This window comes from Rhamphochromis longiceps, linkage group LG15, assembly GCF_057381845.1.
Source record: "Rhamphochromis longiceps isolate RC_006_pf linkage group LG15, R_longiceps_female_GT1.1, whole genome shotgun sequence".
Classification (NCBI taxonomy): Eukaryota; Metazoa; Chordata; class Actinopteri; order Cichliformes; family Cichlidae; genus Rhamphochromis; species Rhamphochromis longiceps.
Window position 1 is genome coordinate 15,179,653 of NC_140571.1, and position 17,021 is coordinate 15,196,673.

General features: G+C 39.7%; 2 protein-coding genes across 3 annotated transcripts; both read left to right on the forward strand.

Moving 5' to 3' along the window:
• Nucleotides 1–457: 457 nt before the first annotated feature.
• On the forward strand, nt 458–7,076 carry rnf8 (ring finger protein 8, E3 ubiquitin protein ligase). Of its 2 annotated transcripts, none has more exons than XM_085381731.1 (10): nt 458–668; nt 887–1,015; nt 3,109–3,563; nt 3,669–3,876; nt 4,874–4,936; nt 5,050–5,139; nt 5,230–5,337; nt 5,458–5,662; nt 5,785–5,820; nt 6,791–7,076. In XM_085381731.1, exons 1-10 carry the CDS (start codon nt 543–545, stop codon nt 6,997–6,999), a joined length of 1,629 nt encoding a protein of 542 aa, XP_085237857.1. In that variant the 5' UTR covers nt 458–542; the 3' UTR covers nt 7,000–7,076. The 2 variants fall into 2 exon arrangements, with proteins under 2 accessions (XP_085237857.1, XP_085237858.1); XM_085381732.1 differs by having other exon boundaries at nt 5,458–5,669; nt 6,791–6,900.
• Nucleotides 7,077–10,909: 3,833 nt separating this feature from the next.
• Nucleotides 10,910–16,711, forward strand: drc5 (dynein regulatory complex subunit 5). The gene is made up of 5 exons (XM_085381734.1): nt 10,910–10,939; nt 12,322–12,452; nt 12,542–13,110; nt 14,232–14,681; nt 16,532–16,711. Exons 2-5 carry the CDS (start codon nt 12,356–12,358, stop codon nt 16,709–16,711), a joined length of 1,296 nt encoding a protein of 431 aa, XP_085237860.1. The 5' UTR covers nt 10,910–10,939; nt 12,322–12,355.
• Nucleotides 16,712–17,021: the final 310 nt, after the last annotated feature.

Below are 17,021 nucleotides of genomic sequence, written 5' to 3' on the forward strand. Positions count from 1 at the left end.
GGTCCACATGATTACCTTTTATTATAAAATTTAAAAGTGTTATTTCATTTATTTATTTATTTATTTATTTGTCTTGATGGTTGCTCAGTCATGCAGGCAATGAAATCCTAGACCTTATTAGCAACTCTATAAACAGTATATTCGCATTATGTGAATACACTGTTTAGAATGAAACCTGCAGTCAGCTAAGATAGAAGTTACTTGAATGAGTGACGAAACGTTTCCCGCACGTAAAACTCTACGTCTTGTTTTCTCCCTACTGTAATATGTTCATGGACACCGTAATATTTCTACTTTGGGTCTGCAAAAGCTGAATAAATTTTGAATTAATAAAAAAAAACAACTAAATGATTTTAGAGGGATCCAAGTGATTCATGGGCTGTCCAAAGATAAGCGTTGAAGCACATCTGTGGCCTTTATTTTGAAAGAAATCGAAATGTCTTCCGGTTTCTCCCAGTATGTCGGGATGTGGCGGAGGAGCTGAAACAGCGCAGCTAGTGGTGTCCTTTCGGACGACTTGGCCGCTGACAGAATGAGATAAGATGGATAAAGAGACGGCGGCGGATTGCTGTGCGGCTGAAGACGATGAATATCCGGACTCGGAGGTTTTTTGTCTGATGAGAGTCGGGAGGAACTCAGACTGGCTTCGCTTGTTCGAAAACACAGAGGTGCAGCTTGCTAATGTTAGCTAACGTGCTATATTTATACTAACATGAAGCTTGCTGAAGTTCACGGCAGATTCCAGTTTACATGTTGGGGGAACATTACCCCCAATTTATGGTTAATAATTAAGAAGTGTTTTAAGCTGAAGAGTGTCCCTGTCCGTTTTTATAAAACCGGAGATGCAGACTGGAGCTAACTAACATGTTTATTTTTGGCTGTGCAGATCACCATTGGACGTGGTGTGGATGTAACCTACCAACTACTGTCTCCCACCTGTCCCCTAATGATCTCCAGACTGCACTGCACTTTCAGGCAAAGTGAAGACGGCCACTGGACAGTGACAGACAAGAAGGTGACAACGAGCTTTATTGTGAAATATATTTTACAGCTGTGCTAGAGGTCTTTGGTACAAGTCCTGTGCAGGGATGGGCAGCACTTTCTCTAAGGGAGGCATGCTGACGTGGATAAAATAAATAGAGCCACACGAAATTAAAACATGATGCGCATATTACTAAATTATGCCAAACCCAATTAGTGTGCGAATATCTAAAAGCTAAGAATGGGTTCATGTTTTAAAACCCACCAGTATTATGTTGGCATTTGGTGAAGTTTTGAGTCAGTCTGGTTTACTGTGACATAAAGCCATAAATACACTTGAGCATCAGCATTGTCAACTTTTCTATGTATTTATGTGTTCATCACAAAAAAAGGATGTCAGGGAATGCCAATTTTGCCCATTTGTGTTGTAGGAAGTTTGTTATTCTGTAAATCTTTTCGTGGTATTTATCTGTCACGCACATCTTTATATAATAACGGCAAAATAAGTATTGCAACAAGTCAAACTGTGCAACAGATACCACAAATTATACATACACAAATAGCAAAAGTTTCAAACCCTTATAACTCTAGAAACATGAGATGAAAGGTGAACATCAATACCATACTAATCATATACTGTTTTATGTTCTGAGGTATACTAAAATGCAGAAGGCCAAAGGTTCAGGACCTTCAACAGCAACATCAAATCACATTAGATGTTAGGCATTGAAAATGTGAAATAGATTAAGTTAAACTGCCAATATTTTATCATTACTATTTAATGAACATTTCCCCAAAGATTGTTAAGACAGTGTGCATCCTTATGCAAACTTTCCATGCTATGGTATTTTACTTGTAGTGTAAATTTCTTCATCTGCAGTTTTGTCTTTTTCTTCCTTACTCGTGAATGAAATCTAGTCTGTTTTGGCCTTTAACAAGTGTGTTAAAGTCCGGTTCACTGTCAGCACTAAGGTGGGATTTGATAAACTTCATTAATAAGAATGTCTGTTTACGTATGAAGTTAGATTCAAAGAGGACCAACATCTTCTGTGCATGCCTCCTTATGTGTTGAAAGTTCTCCTTTTTGAGAGAAGAATTCAAATCCAGCGCTGATACTGACTCGAAGTTCTCTGCAGTAGGGAATCAAAAGTGCAACAAGCATCAGTAATGTGTTCATTTTTAGCACTGACTTATGCAACACATCCTGGTGTACAATACAATGGAAAAATACCAGTTCCAGTTATGGGTTCATTTCAGTGTCTTTATCTGGGATCTGCTTAAAAAGTCCAAAATTTCTCTCTGTAAGCTCTCGGTTGTAACACCTGTCGGTTTGTTCCATTTCAGCCTCAGCCTATCCGCGTGCAGTTCATGAATAAATCTCTGTCTTTCATACTTGCTTTCATTTTGCTTTCTGAACTCAACTATGTAGTCTTTGGTAATCTCATGTACAAAAATTAGTAACTGCTCTGTCGCCCATCCCTTTTGTATGTGTCTCTGAATGAAGCTGTGGTGGGGAACGTTAACGTGGACATGACCTACAGTCTGAACGGCAGAATGACATCATTGTAAAATGTTGCATGTTTGAAAAGAGTTTCAGTGTCCTGGACACGAAGGAGTGGAATCACCTGCTGAGACGGCTCCTGAAATTGTTTCGGTGTGAGGAAATATCCTTAAACAGTTTACTCTCCACCATGTGTAAATGTCTTGGAGACAGGATGTTTAAGTAGTGTAGGCTTGTTGTGCGAACATCCCGTACAAGACACATGGACTACAAACAATCCACGGTACCTTCGTGACATCTGTCGACCACCTCTGTCATGCCACCACATGAAAATGACTCCTGTCTCCCAGCTGGGATACGGCTCTGGGTCATACCAGATGCTACAAAGTCCATGAAATTTAGTGGGTCACTTAATATTTGCATGTGTGGCCTTTCAGCCGTGTGATGAGTTTGTATTTATCCATAGATGCCTTTTTACAGTCCTGTTATTTCCAGCAAATGGCAATATGTCTGAGCTTAGGTTTGGGCATTTGTGACTTTAAAGTACATTTAAATTCTCAAGTTAATTCAGTTTTAAATATGTTTCTGTACCAGTGTATTATTTTGGTTCTGTTTTTTTCCCTCAGAGTCTTAATGGTGTTTGGGTGAATGGAACTCGTCTGCCTTCCGATGAAGCCCATCCGGTCAGGCTCGGAGACTCCATACAGCTCGGAGTTCCTGTAATTGGAAACAAAGCAGAGTTTGACTATGTCGTCGTCCAGAAGCCCCTCAGAGACATTAAACGCTTCCTGGCAAAGAAACTGGTAGAGCGAGTAACTTCAAAATCTGCCCACATATCCAAGAAGCCCAAGAGGAAATTGACCATGGAAGAAGTGGAGCCATCTACCTCGAAGCCCAAACTCTACCGCTGCTCTTCTGCAGACAAGTCCTTGGCAGTGCCCTGCCCTTTATCTCCGCTAAAAGGTCAGCAGCGACTCAGTCACATAAAGCCAGAGGGAACCAGACCTGGCAGAGATGACCGTCAAGCAGAACGACCTTCAGATGGCTCCAGTGCTACCCGTGACTTTGACAACTTGCAAATGTAAGCCAGAGTAATAGCAAGATAAGAAACAAATGTACCCAGTAATAAAAGAATGAGTGAAAAATACTACTCTGAAGTTTTATTTTCCTTGTTTATTGTCTGCAGGTACAGTCAGAACATTCTGCTCTTAAGGGAGCAGGTGGATAACACCCAGAGGCAGGTCGCCTCCCTGGAGGGGGAGCCCCGACAGGCTGACCCGCTCAGAGAGGAGCAGGTCAGGGAGCTGCGGGGTCAACTAGATACACTCAGAGCTAAAATGCACAGGATGGAGACATTAGAGAAGTCTTTTAGTGAGACTAAAAGGCTGCTAGAGGTGAGTTGTTTTTTGTTTTGTTGTAGTGTCTTTTATGTACAGGAGTTCCTTCATTAGCACCCATTTTAAAAATAGCCTCTGTTTGTTGTCTTGTTGTTACTTTTTTTTTTTTTTTAAAGCTCCTACAAGTGACAGTTCATGCTTGATTGGCACTGCTTTGTAAGATGCTATTTTAAATCAAATCTGTCATTAAATTTTAGTTATTTGACAGCCAGCAGGCCTCTGGTGTGAGTGTCTCTGACCAAACAGTCAGAAACAGACTCATAAGGGTGGCCTGAGGGGCTGACGTCCTCCGCTGAGGGCTGTGCTCACTGCCCTGCGCTGTGGTGCCCGATTGGGATTAGCTATAGAATACCAGAACTGGTAGGTCTCTCCTTTTCACGGATGAGAGCAGTTCACCCAAAGCACGAATGATAGACACTGGAAAATGTTGTGCTGCCTGTAACATTGTTTAGCACAACTGATTTGGTGTTGCGTTCATGATGGTCTGTGGAGGCATATCCATTGAGGAACATAGAGGCCTCTACGCTCACATAGAGAGTAAATACAGCCTCTGTGTGAAAGTAGATGCACAGATATTGGGATGATATGCTGATACGCTTTCAGCATGTTTCATGGTGATGAGCAGTTCTACAGAAGATGGACAAAAACTAGTCTTGGATGTTTTTCCCACTGTTATTAGTGTTATTATATTTTATCATGATTGTATGTGAGTATGCATTCATATTGGGGGGTTATGTGTCTTTCTATTCCTCTGCAAAGTGCTCTGAATTTCCTCGTGTCTGAATGGTGCTGTACAAATAAATCCAACTTGACTTGTTGCAATAGCACCACACTCAAATTCAGTGAGCTCTCTTGAAAGGTCCATTCTTTCACAAATACCAAAGATTAAGCAGTGTAGGCCCAATACTTTTGCACCTATAATCCAAAGAATACAATTTTTGCATAAATAATTGCAAAACTCAAAATATTCTCTTTCACCCTTTTATGCTTGTAGGAGCAGAAAACGCAGCAACAAGAGGAGCTTTTAAAAAAGCAGCTTGAAGAGGCCCTGCAAGAAGTATGTCGGATCAAACTAATTTGTGTGCAGTAGCTGTTATTATTTAGAGTGCTTGCATTTTGGTAAAGCAGAATACATTTTAATATGTGAATTTGTTTTCCACAAATCCTTAGCAAAAGAAAGTGATAGGTGAACTTGCGCTCTCCCGACAAGGCTTTGAAGAGATTCTCTTGGCCAAAAACAAGGAGTTGGAGGTGACAAAGGTATATTTAATTAATGCATTTATTTTTTTCCCTTCACATATTTCCACCTGCTTTTGCTTTCGAGGCTTCACTCCATTTCATCTGTTACAGGAGGAAAAGGAAAAGGCAAGAGCCCAAAAAGAGGAAGTAGTTACACAAGTGACCGAAGTGCTGGAGAATGAGCTTCAGTGCATCATCTGCTCAGAGCTCTTCATTGAGGTAGAGCTGATTACAGTTTAAAAGCAATTATTATGAAACTTATTATACGTTGTTTTGTGTTTGAGCTGATTTGTATACTAGACGCCTCTAACTGTCATCACCTTGGTTGATCCCCTGCAGGCCGTCATTCTGAACTGCGCTCATAGCTTCTGCTGTTACTGCATCAATCAGTGGCGCAAAAAGAAAGATGAGTGTCCCATCTGCCGGCAGGCCATCCAGTCTCAGACCCGCTGTCTGGCGCTGGACAACTGCATCGACCGTATGGTGGAAAACCTGAGCCTGGACATGAAGGCGAGGCGGCAGACCCTCATCTCTGAGAGGAAAGGTGAGAGGTGCGTTAACAGTGGTGTCCTACATCAAATACAGTCAGAGATGCATGTGTGGCATTATGACGTCTGCTTTCACTTACAAACACAAACCACTCAGAGTAAGTTTTCCTTGTTTCAGATAAGCGAGCTGTTGACCATGAAGTCATCAGATCAGGTCAGTGGAAAGCAGTGAAATGTTTCTTTGATGCTGTTGAGTCGGTCGGGTTATTCAACGGGGAGGAGTTCAGTAGTGTGTCATCTGTGGGTGTCTGTGGATTTATATGCTGATGTCACATTTTAGTTCATAGTGAAAAATAAAACTTTGTTCAGTCCTATGAAAAACTAAGTGTACCCCATGATTCAGTAGCTTATAGCTTGTAGTCATTTAGCAGCAATAACTTGAAGTAACCATTTTCTGTAAGACTTTAAGTCTCTCACGTTGTGGAGGAATTTTGACCCACTGTTCTTTACAGTGTTGTTAAGTTTATTGAGGTTCGTGGGTATTTGTTTATCCAAAACTCTCTTAATGTCCCACTGTAACATTTCAGTTGTTTAGGTTTGGACTTTGGGCTATTGCACCTTAATTGTTCTTTTTCAGATACAGTTTGTTGTAGTTTGCTGCTGTGCTTGTGATCATTGCTTGTTGCATGACTCAGTTTCAGCCAAGCATTAGCTGTCAAAAAATGGCTTCATATTTCACTCTCGATTGCCTTGGTACACGGAGGATTCATGGTCGACTCAAAGACTGCAGGGTGTCCAGGTCCCGTAGCTCTAAAACAACCCCAAATCATCACCCTATAGCACCAGGTGGGGTTGTGATGAGGAGAGGTGGATTTTTCAAACACAAGATGGCAGCACAATGAAGCATTTTCTCTGTATTAAAATTGCAAAAAAATTGAGCTTTCCTACAGAAGGAGCTACAACATTATGTATAGTTGAGTTAGTGTATTAATGTGCGGTATAGTGGTGGTGAAAATGAGCATCGTCTGGTCCTGATGTTGGTGGTTTTAGTTTTCATCAGATTTGTTTCCAATTTGAAAGACAGAGCAATGCTGATCTCATCTTTTTAAAGTTTGACAAAGAGCTTGAGAGTCCCTCGTGAAATGTTTGCAAAATGCAACTTTTTGCCTTTTTGTGTTTCACAGCAGCTGAATCTGCAGAGGTGATGGTGATCCCCGATGATGACAGTAGCAGCAACAGCAACAGCAACAGCAACAGCGATAGCAGCATGGTGTCCATAGATAGCAGCCTCAGCTCCGTGTTGTCTGTGGACACGGACAGTAGCATCCATTTGGAGTCCAGCTCTCCGTACAGCGGATACTCTGATGACAGTTCTGATGAAGATGAGGATTAGCCCCTTTTTCTCCTCTGGGCTGTAATATGGAATTAGACTTTTCTGCTGTTGAGTTTCGCTTTTCCATGGAATGTTCCCGGGACATTTAGGATAGAGGATGCAAAGTTTGGTCCAGGGAGGTTTATGTTTAGTTATTTTTTGTAAAATAATCATTTGTGTTGTCTTTATTTTCAACTAAATGAATAAAGTTTATTCATATGCATTTCAAGTTCAATTTCTGTTTCCTTATATTTCAAGTAAACCTGGGAATTCAAACTTTTGTCAGTGGCACAGAAATCCTGCGTGTGTTTGGTGATACACGTTTTACTTCTTTAACATTTACTGGCCCAGGTAACTAAAAATTCTGCTGTGTTTTGAAAGTCGCCACCTTGGTGTTAAGTTACATTCGCAAACAGCCTCACAGTTCAAACAATGTGTTTAAACTGATATTGCTGGTACCACTGCAACATCAGTCCCTTATGACCAGACAATGATTGTGTTATCAAAAGCAGATAAAGGCAGAAAAAGGGGATCTAGTGGCTCTTTTATGCTTTGGAAAAGGGATGTTTAATTAGATTAGAATAGAAATATCCCTTATTGTCCCTCATTGGGGAAATTCAGGTGGTCCAGCAGCAAAGTGATAGGCAGATGGAGCATTCAGATTTAAAAAAAAAACAACAAAAAACTTCACAACATAATGACAAAAAATACTGTGGAGTTATTAAGTTATTTAAAAAAATCCATCTTGTATGGTCCCTCTGTGCCTGCCTGGCTTCTTTATGGGTACTCCGGCTTCTTCCCCCTGTCCAAAGAAATGCATGTTATCTTAATTGGCTGACTGTGAATGGTGGTCTGTCTCTCTATGTTAGTCTCAGGATTGGCTGACAACCTATCAGGACCCTGCCTTTCAAGTGGGATAGAGTCCAGCCCCCTGTGACCCTGAATTGGATAAGGGGAAGAGAATGGATATATACGGATGGATATAAATCTCCTATGATGAAATATTTCTATGCTGATGGGCTGCAGCACAGTTTATAATGTGGTAATGCTGTAATAGTAACACTTTCCAGAGCTACTCTCATTTATTATAGCCTGCCATGGTTTCTGGCTGTGAGTCAGGGATTAGAAATCAGGAGAAGATCTGCTAACTGAACCCCAGTAAACTGAATCTTATATAGAAGTGTTGAGATCAAACATAATCTCCTTCGTCAGCTTTGTTGGTTCAGTTTGTTTTTCCATTAAAAGAAAAAGAGGTAAAAGCACATCAATGCTGGTTACCTAGCATAAATCCATTAAGCTTTTTGTTCTTCAGTTGGAAAACATCCTCCTGCATTTAATAGGTTAACAAAACTAACAAGTCTCAGTGTGTTAGAAAAAATAAAGGCAACATGTTTTTAAAACGACATACTGTCATTTGTTTTCTGTGGCTCCCTGCCTTCAATTCATGCCCTGAGTCACCTGGGAGTCGCCCTGCCTTGCAGACAGGCTGTGGAGCTGGGAGGCTTGCAGAAAAGTCTGGCAGCACTCCACAGTTTACCTCAGCTCTCACTGCTTCAGCCTCATATAAACAAACAACTGAATGACTTCAAGTCTTAACATAGTGTGGGAATTTTCAGTAGCTTCGCATGATTCATAGTTGCCGAGATTATGTTTCTTTTTTTAAAATTAGAATGTTTACATGGGCTGTTGAAGCGCACAGGGCAATATTTAAAGGGCACCACTTCCAAAAGGCTTTATTGTCATCATGCCCCTTGACCATTAGAGCTGTCATCTGAAAAAGATCATGAGATCATGAGTTACTTCACAATGTTACACTTCTAAATCTACCAGCGGTGGGCGTCACATTTAAAAATAGATTTCCATCTTGGAAAGAAGCACTTTATTTTGCTAAATCCTTCTATCCTTTAGTAATTAGACACACGCTCTGTTGCCTGGTAACTAATGCAACAGCTCCTTGGGATCTGAAAGAAAATGAAAGAGAGATGGCACCGGCTGCTCCGGTGCTAATGCACACAGTCCTCAGACTGCAGACAGACAGCTTTGATCCTGTGTTAACTCCATGGCCTGGCTTTGGTTGAGGTCTTAATTGCACTATAATCACTTCATCTATCTAATGCTCCTGAACTAAATCACTTATTATCCCTGAGAAACAGCAATTATTCAGGAAGATGTATAAGCAAATATCCTGCCGCGCTGCACTATTTGTTAGGGGGGAAAAGGTAGATTCCAATGTAAATATTCACACATTCTTAAATTAATTATTATTATATCTTAAAAATAAAATACTTACATTGCCAGAAAGTAAAAGTACCCAGGCATGTTATTCTTTCTTTTGCATCTTCTGATTCGATACCTCTGGCAAACAGTAGGGTTGAATAGCTGGTTGGTTTTTCCCATTTCTCTTGTTTGCTTCATGCCAAAACATCAGAGATGCCACTTTGATCAGTAAACATGTGCACCTCTTATGTGGTGCAGTGACAACCCCTCCCTTCGAACACTGTGATTCACTCCACAGAGAGCACTGGGACAGCAGCCCACAGAGTGAGTTTGCCTTCTGTGCTGTGGATGCCTGATGTCACGCCAGTCCATTAAAGCCGGAGTACGAGGGACGCGTGTGTCTGTCGGACCGCGTTACACGAGGACGACAGTGATGGACTGCCTTGGGGCTACAGTTGGAGCCTCTCGTTCCTCCATCCGAGCCGCCATCCGACTCCTGGAAGCAACCTCACGATGCCAGTAACAGCTATCTAACTGTTACTCAGTCACGCTCTCTCTGCCCAAGCATATGGGGAGCAGAGTCAGGATTGCAGCATCATGTACCTGCTTTCATCCATGCTTGAATGTTACACAACTGATGAAAGCTGATGAAGTCCACAGATGATTAATTCAAGGAACAAATTTATCCTGCATCTACTTGGTATTTGATTCGGGCACTTTAAAGCAAAGATTCACACAAATGTATGAAATTAAGTGTTACATCTTTCCACTGCATCAAAGCAGCAAGTCTACACACTCTCGTTCCGTCTTTACTATGCTACAATGCTTTTCAGACTATGAAAAAATGCTCTAAGTGTAATTTGTGGCTTATGTGATAACAGTGGTGTCAAATTCAAACATCTCATTCTCTCAGTGCAATTAGCTCCTACAGCCGACTCTAAAATTTGTGACTCCATCTCTATCCATGTAAAATAACTTGGCCTTAAATGATGTTTTGCTTAATAACAACCATGAATCTCTTAAGGTGGTATTTACAGATTTCTCACCTCCTACACAGTAGCCTTGCGCCTGTTTTGTGTTGCTTGTGAGACAGATGGATCCACTCCAGTGTGCTCTTTTCCAAAAGGCCCATGGTCCAGACCCAAGGTCCATCTGGCAGTTTGGTGGCATCTGAGTGTTTCACAGCATGATCACTGCTTCCTCAGATGCAAACCTAAACACAAAGCACTCGTTTCTCTGTGAAAATAAAGCTGTGGTTGTATAAATACTGGATGTTATTTAAACATGCGATTTGTTCCAGGTAGCTTTGATTCCCAAATTAAGCAACTTATGATTGTACTCTTCTTCTCTTTCTACAGCTCATTGTTATTATTATTAATATTAATATTAGTAGTAGTAGTAGTGGTAGTAGTAATACTATAGCTTGTCATTGTCTGTCTTGTGTATTTAAGAAAAACTGTTTCATTTCATGAAACTCGGAAATTTGTTTTCCCGAACCGGTGACTCACAAAAATGAAAATGATTTCCATGTGAAATGCGTATTTCCATGTGTCTTACTAAATTTTGTATTTATTTATTTTTGTCTCCTAAACACAGCAGTAAACAGTATAAACATTACGTTTATACGTACATCGAGGTATCGGTCAACATTCAGAGTAAAAACTCAAATTTCCCAGAGACGTTAAAGTAAACTCACTGCGTTCCGTTCCCATGGGAACAGATGAACCCTAAACCAGTACTGCAGGTATGTTAGCATGTATACGACAAGGATTAGGCTGTGTATATCTAACTGAATGACATAAAACAAATATTAAATAGCTCCGTGAAGAAGTTTTTATTCGATAGCTATAACAGTGGTGGGACTACATGCTCTTAAGCTAACTATGTAAGATACCGTATTGGTCAGAAGCTAGCAACTTCTGCCCAACTTCAAAAGCAACTCAATAGCCCAATAGCTGAGCTACTTAGACTCACCATATAACTACAATTGAAAATATAATATCTGTCTATGAAGGAAACTTTAAATGTGTGATTTATTTATTGACTTATTCTTTTTTATTATTCATTATTTATTTATTTATTTTTTTAGTCCACTTCTGGCACTTATTTTGTAAAATTACTGTAATAACTTTATTCGAACATTGTTAGGAAATAAAAACTGCACGTAATCGCAAAATGTAATCAAAGTAAGTGAGTTCGTTAACTGAATTTAAATTAAGCTGATGCAGTTCATAAATTATTATTTTATTTAGGGGAGAAAGCTATTTGAACCTACCTGGCCTGCCTGCCACCCCGTTTGTTAAATTATTATTTTAACCACATTTTCAGAAAGCTGAGTTCAATTTTCTATTCACACCCAGGACTGATCACTGCAGTGATCATTGTAGTAGACTAAAAGACCACAAAAAGTAACACACCATGCCACGGTTGAAAAAAGCTGTTGAGAAACAAAGTCATTGAGATCTATCAGTCAATGACAAAGCAGTTTCTAAGGCTTTGGGACTCCAACAAACCACGGTGAGAGCCATTATCCACAAATAGACAAAACTCGGAATGGCGATGAACCTTCCCAGGAGTTGCCGCCATAGCAAAGTTACTCCAAGAGGACAGTGACGACTCATTCCAAGAGTTCCAAGGAGAAAACCCCCGCTAACAAAAACGACACAAAGGCTCGTCTCGCGTTTGCCAAAAAATACCTTGATGATCCCCAAGACTTTTGGGAAAATATTCATCCAAAATTAGGGTCCAAATTTATCCACACTGATGTGAAAGACTCATTGCCAGTTACTGCAAATGCTTCATTATAGTTCTTGCTTCCAAGGGTTGCATAACCAGGTATTAGATTTTTCACATCACCAGGCTATTTGTAAGGTGATGGGCCAGATAGATTTAAATAGCTTTTTCCCTTAATAAATGAAATGATCATTTAAAAACTACATTTTGTATTTACTCAGGCTATCTTTGTCTAATGTTAAACTTAGTTTGATGTTCCAAAATATGTAAATGTTACAAATATGCAAAAAAAGTTAGAAATAAGGAAGGGGCCAAATACAGCACTGTATTTTCCCCATACATTTCACTTAAGTGCCGTATCTCTATACTATAATGCCTCTCTTTATCCTCCAGGGCTAATCTTATCCAAAGTGAAGATTGCAGTAACATGAGGAGGATCATTGCTGAATATCTAGACTGGTCACTGGCTACAGTGTCCAGTTTGTCAAACCTCTCTCTCCAGTGCATAGTGAACAACTTTGAAGGTGGTTTTTAGTATCGCTATTATCCACAAGTTTATAATCTCACTTGTAATAAAGCTGGAACTTAATTGCAAAATGTATACCTGTTGCAGAAAGGCCAATATATGAAGAGCTTACATCCAGTGAGAAGGACTTCATTCAGAACAGAGTGTCCCTTTCCCTGCCTCTGCATTTCGCAGCCAATGTTTTCCCAGATGGCGTTTACTGGAAGCGATGCTGTGAGCAGAAGTGGAAAGTTTGTGACGTCTCTAATTACGGCGAAAGCTGGAAACGAATGTTTTTTGAAAGGCAGCTGGAGAACATCATTGAACTTTTCGTTCCAGGCATAACAGAGCCAAAGACAGTTCTAGACATGGTCACGCTTTGTAAAGACCACATCAAGAAGCTAAACATTGCTCAGCTTCTGCCACCTGTCAAGGAGCCGCAGACGGAGGATGAGGAGCAAGCATCAGAGCTGACACTTGCAAATGATGATGATAAATCTGGTATGGACCACTTTGACTTTAGGATCTTGCTTGACAAGCTTACAAACCTGGAAGAGCTGCACTTGGTGTACAAAGTCAAATCATGTGGTATGAACTTTGAATGGAGCATGTTTGAGATGACCAACCGGGACTGTGAGTCCCTTGCCAAGGCACTTAAGTCCTGTAAGACATTAAAGGTAAGTATTGCATTAAATTACATAGTACCCATTCCAGATATCCTATGTGAAAAAAGCTTCGTGCAGAAATAAATCCCCATTCTATGTACGTTTTTTCAAGCCCTCAAATAACAGGAGTGGGATTGGGTTGAAATTTGGCACCTTATTTTGTTTTCCAGCATTTTGATGCTGCAGGATAGCTGCAGGATATTTTTGGAACAAAAAAGCTCAAAAAGCTACAGCAAAATATCAGTTTTAAAACCCAGGACAAGTGTTGCACTCAGGAGTCAAAATCTACTTGTTGCTCATTGCAGTTGTTTTTCTGTGACCAACTTTGAGCATCAACATCAAAGGATATGTCAAGAGTTCTGCAGAAAAAAATGCAAAAATGTATTTTGTGTAATATTGTAATATTTTAATACTTGCAATCTATCCATTAATTTTTATCTGGGTTCTGGCTGCGGGGGGCAGAAGTCTTAGCAGAGACGCTCAGAGCTCATCTGGGCGGACACCAAGGCATTCTTAAGCAGGCCAAGAGATGTAATCTCTCATGTGAGTAATGGGTCTGCCCTGGCACCTTCTTCTACTAGTGCACACCTAAATACCTTACCTGCATCCATTAGGTATCCTAATCAGATGCCAGAAGCCCCTGACCTGGACTTTCAATGTGGAAGAGTAGCAGCTCTACTCAGAGCTGCTACTCTTCTGACTGAATAACCAAGTTCTATCTATTTCATATTCCAATACTGATGCTCAAAGTTGATTATAGAAGAAATTTTGCTGAACAAAAAAGCTGATAAAAATTTGATCTTATTATAGTTTTTAACTGTTTTTATGTATGGATGTATGTATGGATAGTCAGTTTTTAAGTCTATCCGAACATCTATTCCATCCGTTTTTCTTCTACTTATCCAACAGAAACACAATGCTATGATGGTACATCCCCCCCAAAAAATAAATTTTAATCCGATCTAAAAAGTGCCAAATTTCCAGCATCCACTTTGTACTTTGAGAGCCTGTAGCACTAAAAATGAAGGCAAGCATATTCTGAGGGTGTCCTGATTAATTTTTCGATGTGTAAGCATGTTATTTTTTGTGTGTTGCTTGGAAAGACCCATCACAGGTTCTTACTGTTTCCTCAGCTCTTTAGGCTCCATCTAAGCCACCTTGAAGATAAAAAGTGTCGTTTGTTGGTGAAGTACCTTTTAGACCACCCCTCCCTGCGCACTCTAGATTTTTCTCACAACGTGATTGGAGACAGTGGAGCCAGAGCCATCGGCAAATTGCTCACAAAGAGCAAGCTGGAGATCCTTAACCTGTATGACAACAATATTGGCGGCCCTGGGGCCAAGGCTATAGCTCATGCCTTGTCCAAGAACACAACTCTTGTGTCCCTCAATCTATGTCTGAACCGTCTGAAGGATGAGGGTGGTCAGGCTATTTGTAAGGCCTTGTTGAACAACAAAACCCTACTTCACCTGCAACTGGGAGCCAATGGGGTAACTTGGCTTACTGTGCTTTCCCTGTCTAGTATGTTAGCACAGAATAACACCCTGAAGAGCATCAATCTCTCCTGCAACACACTGGGTGAGGTAAGAGAGAAATAAGTCTACTTTTCGCAGCAAGGAAAACTGCTAAAATTAGAAACATGCTGTCTCAGAAAGATGCTGAAAAAGAAGTCTATTGTAATTCCTTATTATGTGGCTGTTTTATTATTGAAAGAAAACGGATTGCATTCCTCCGGACTGCAGAATACATTTTATCCAAAATGTATAAATTCCGCACCCTAACCATCCTATGAAATTTGCGTTGACAAAGATAAAATCTACATTAAAACCCTACAGCCCTATATTCAAGAAAGCACTAACAGGAATAGAAAGATTGTGTTTCTGCCTTGTTAGTTAATTCAATCCAGAAGTGAATTTAAAATCCTTGTCCGCACATACAAATTACATACAAAGTCCTGAATGACCATGCCCCTTCATATCTTGAAGACTTGGCAATATAGTGTATCAGGCGACAGACACACTCTTTAATTTCAAGGTTAGACTTCAAAACTTTCCTTCTTTTCACATGCACATCCAAGTTTCTCTTTTGATTTAACTACGTTGTATTTTGAATCTGGAAGCAAGTGCCACCAAGAAAGTGAATCCTTAAAAGACCATTAACAAACATAACATTTTATGGACAAATTGGGCGTCTTTGCATAAGAAGTAAGACATTTGAATAGTTTCCTTTAAATTCAGACATTCAGTTGATACATTTCTTCTTATTGTCTAGAAGTAGATGCAAAATGATTTTATTTGCATAGTGCCCTTCTCTTCATCTCGCCCTCTAGGTCCTCTATGCCATGTAGGAGGCTATTGCCATCGTAGGCTTGTAAAGACCACATCATATCTTTTCATGTAATTTCATGTGTAAAATAATTAACTGATAATTAACTGATTATTCATTTATTAGAACTTTACTCAGCAACAATTAAGGATAGCGTTGAAAACATCCATCTGTCCGAGCTACTAAAGTGTATGCGTTTTTTTATTCTGTGATATTATTTCTTCTTTAATTAGTTTTGACTGCTGTTTAGACCAAAGAACCTATTTTAATTTAGTCAACATGGCTCATAAACAGTATATCAATAAGTTAATAAAACTGATAATTGATTTAAAAAAAAAGAAAGAAAATAATTTGTAGTTGCAAAGATATTATTATTATTATTATTAATAATAATAATAGATAGATAGATAGATAGATAGATAGATAGATAGATAGATAGATAGATAGATAGATAGATAGATAGATAGATAGGTTTGCTGTTATCCCGAAAGCCATGCAGATTAAAAACTGTCAAAAATTAACTGACAGAGAGGAAGAGTGAAACTGTTATTTTAAGTTATGGTTTCACTGTAACCACTTATTACTTCTTCTTGTTAAATTTGTCAGCTTTGGAATGCTGGTTCATTTTGAAAAACTCTCAAAGCATGCTAACGCCTGTGCAGACACAGCATAGTGAAGTCAACAGAGCAGCTGTAAAGTACTAGGATTTTCAATTATTCATAGATATGTGTGGGAAAACATGTAATAATGGAAAACTGAGTAAGTGTTGTTTCCCCAAGAGAGGTAGATCTGAATTCCCCCTTCTCATGCTCTCTCTTCTTCGGATTTTAACTGCATATTGTATCTCTGACTGGAATACACTGCGGAGGATCAAAAATCACCCACATAGCAGAAATCCAACATGCAGTACCATCAATATTTTTGACCTTGGTTTCAGAAATAGAAATGCCTGTTTTACAAAAAACAGCAAAAGACTGGTAGCAGCAGCAAAGGGGAGCTTATAAAGTGTGCCGTATTTCGAACTGCAAGGTTAGCAGTGAGATGTTTTTCAAGGTTATTGAGGCCATCAGCAGAGCTTTTAGGTGTGTGTATGTTTGCATTTGTGCAGGTTGGAGGGAACGCTTTGGAGGAGGCGATGTCTCACAACACCAGTGTGACAGAATGCAATATCCACCTGACAGACATCGAAGAGCGGAGAGTTTCCGTCATTAACCAAATGGTTTGGAACAACCAGTTTAGAAAACAAGAAACAAACCCAAGAGAGAAGAATACTGAGAATGCCAACTGATGGTTTTTATAATATAAACCCATCTTTATCAGCCGTCTGTCTTTGCAATAGATGAACGTATTCATCTAAAACCACAATAAACGAAAATATGCAGCAAAATTCAACCAAATTTGGTCTAAAACACAACAGATGTAAGTGAGCCCTACATTAATTCTAACGTAAGAAAAATGCAGGATATGATGTGTCATTAAGATCTTTAAACTATCTCAAATGAGTTGTCTGATATCTACTTAATTCATAATGATTGAAGCAGATGATTGGTTGCTGGCAGACCAGGTCATGTATCAATCATGGGTATCCTGCGCTGTCA

Coding starts and splice junctions, on each gene's coding strand:
- rnf8 (XM_085381731.1), top strand. CDS start 543: ATGGATAAAGAGACGGCGGCGGATTGCTGTGCGGCTGAAGACGATGAA. Junction 3,877..4,873: donor AGACTAAAAGGCTGCTAGAG/GTGAGTTGTTTT, acceptor TTATGCTTGTAG/GAGCAGAAAACGCAGCAACA. Junction 5,663..5,784: donor CCTCATCTCTGAGAGGAAAG/GTGAGAGGTGCG, acceptor TCCTTGTTTCAG/ATAAGCGAGCTGTTGACCAT.
- drc5 (XM_085381734.1), top strand. CDS start 12,356: ATGAGGAGGATCATTGCTGAATATCTAGACTGGTCACTGGCTACAGTG. Junction 12,453..12,541: donor CATAGTGAACAACTTTGAAG/GTGGTTTTTAGT, acceptor TACCTGTTGCAG/AAAGGCCAATATATGAAGAG. Junction 14,682..16,531: donor CCTGCAACACACTGGGTGAG/GTAAGAGAGAAA, acceptor GCATTTGTGCAG/GTTGGAGGGAACGCTTTGGA.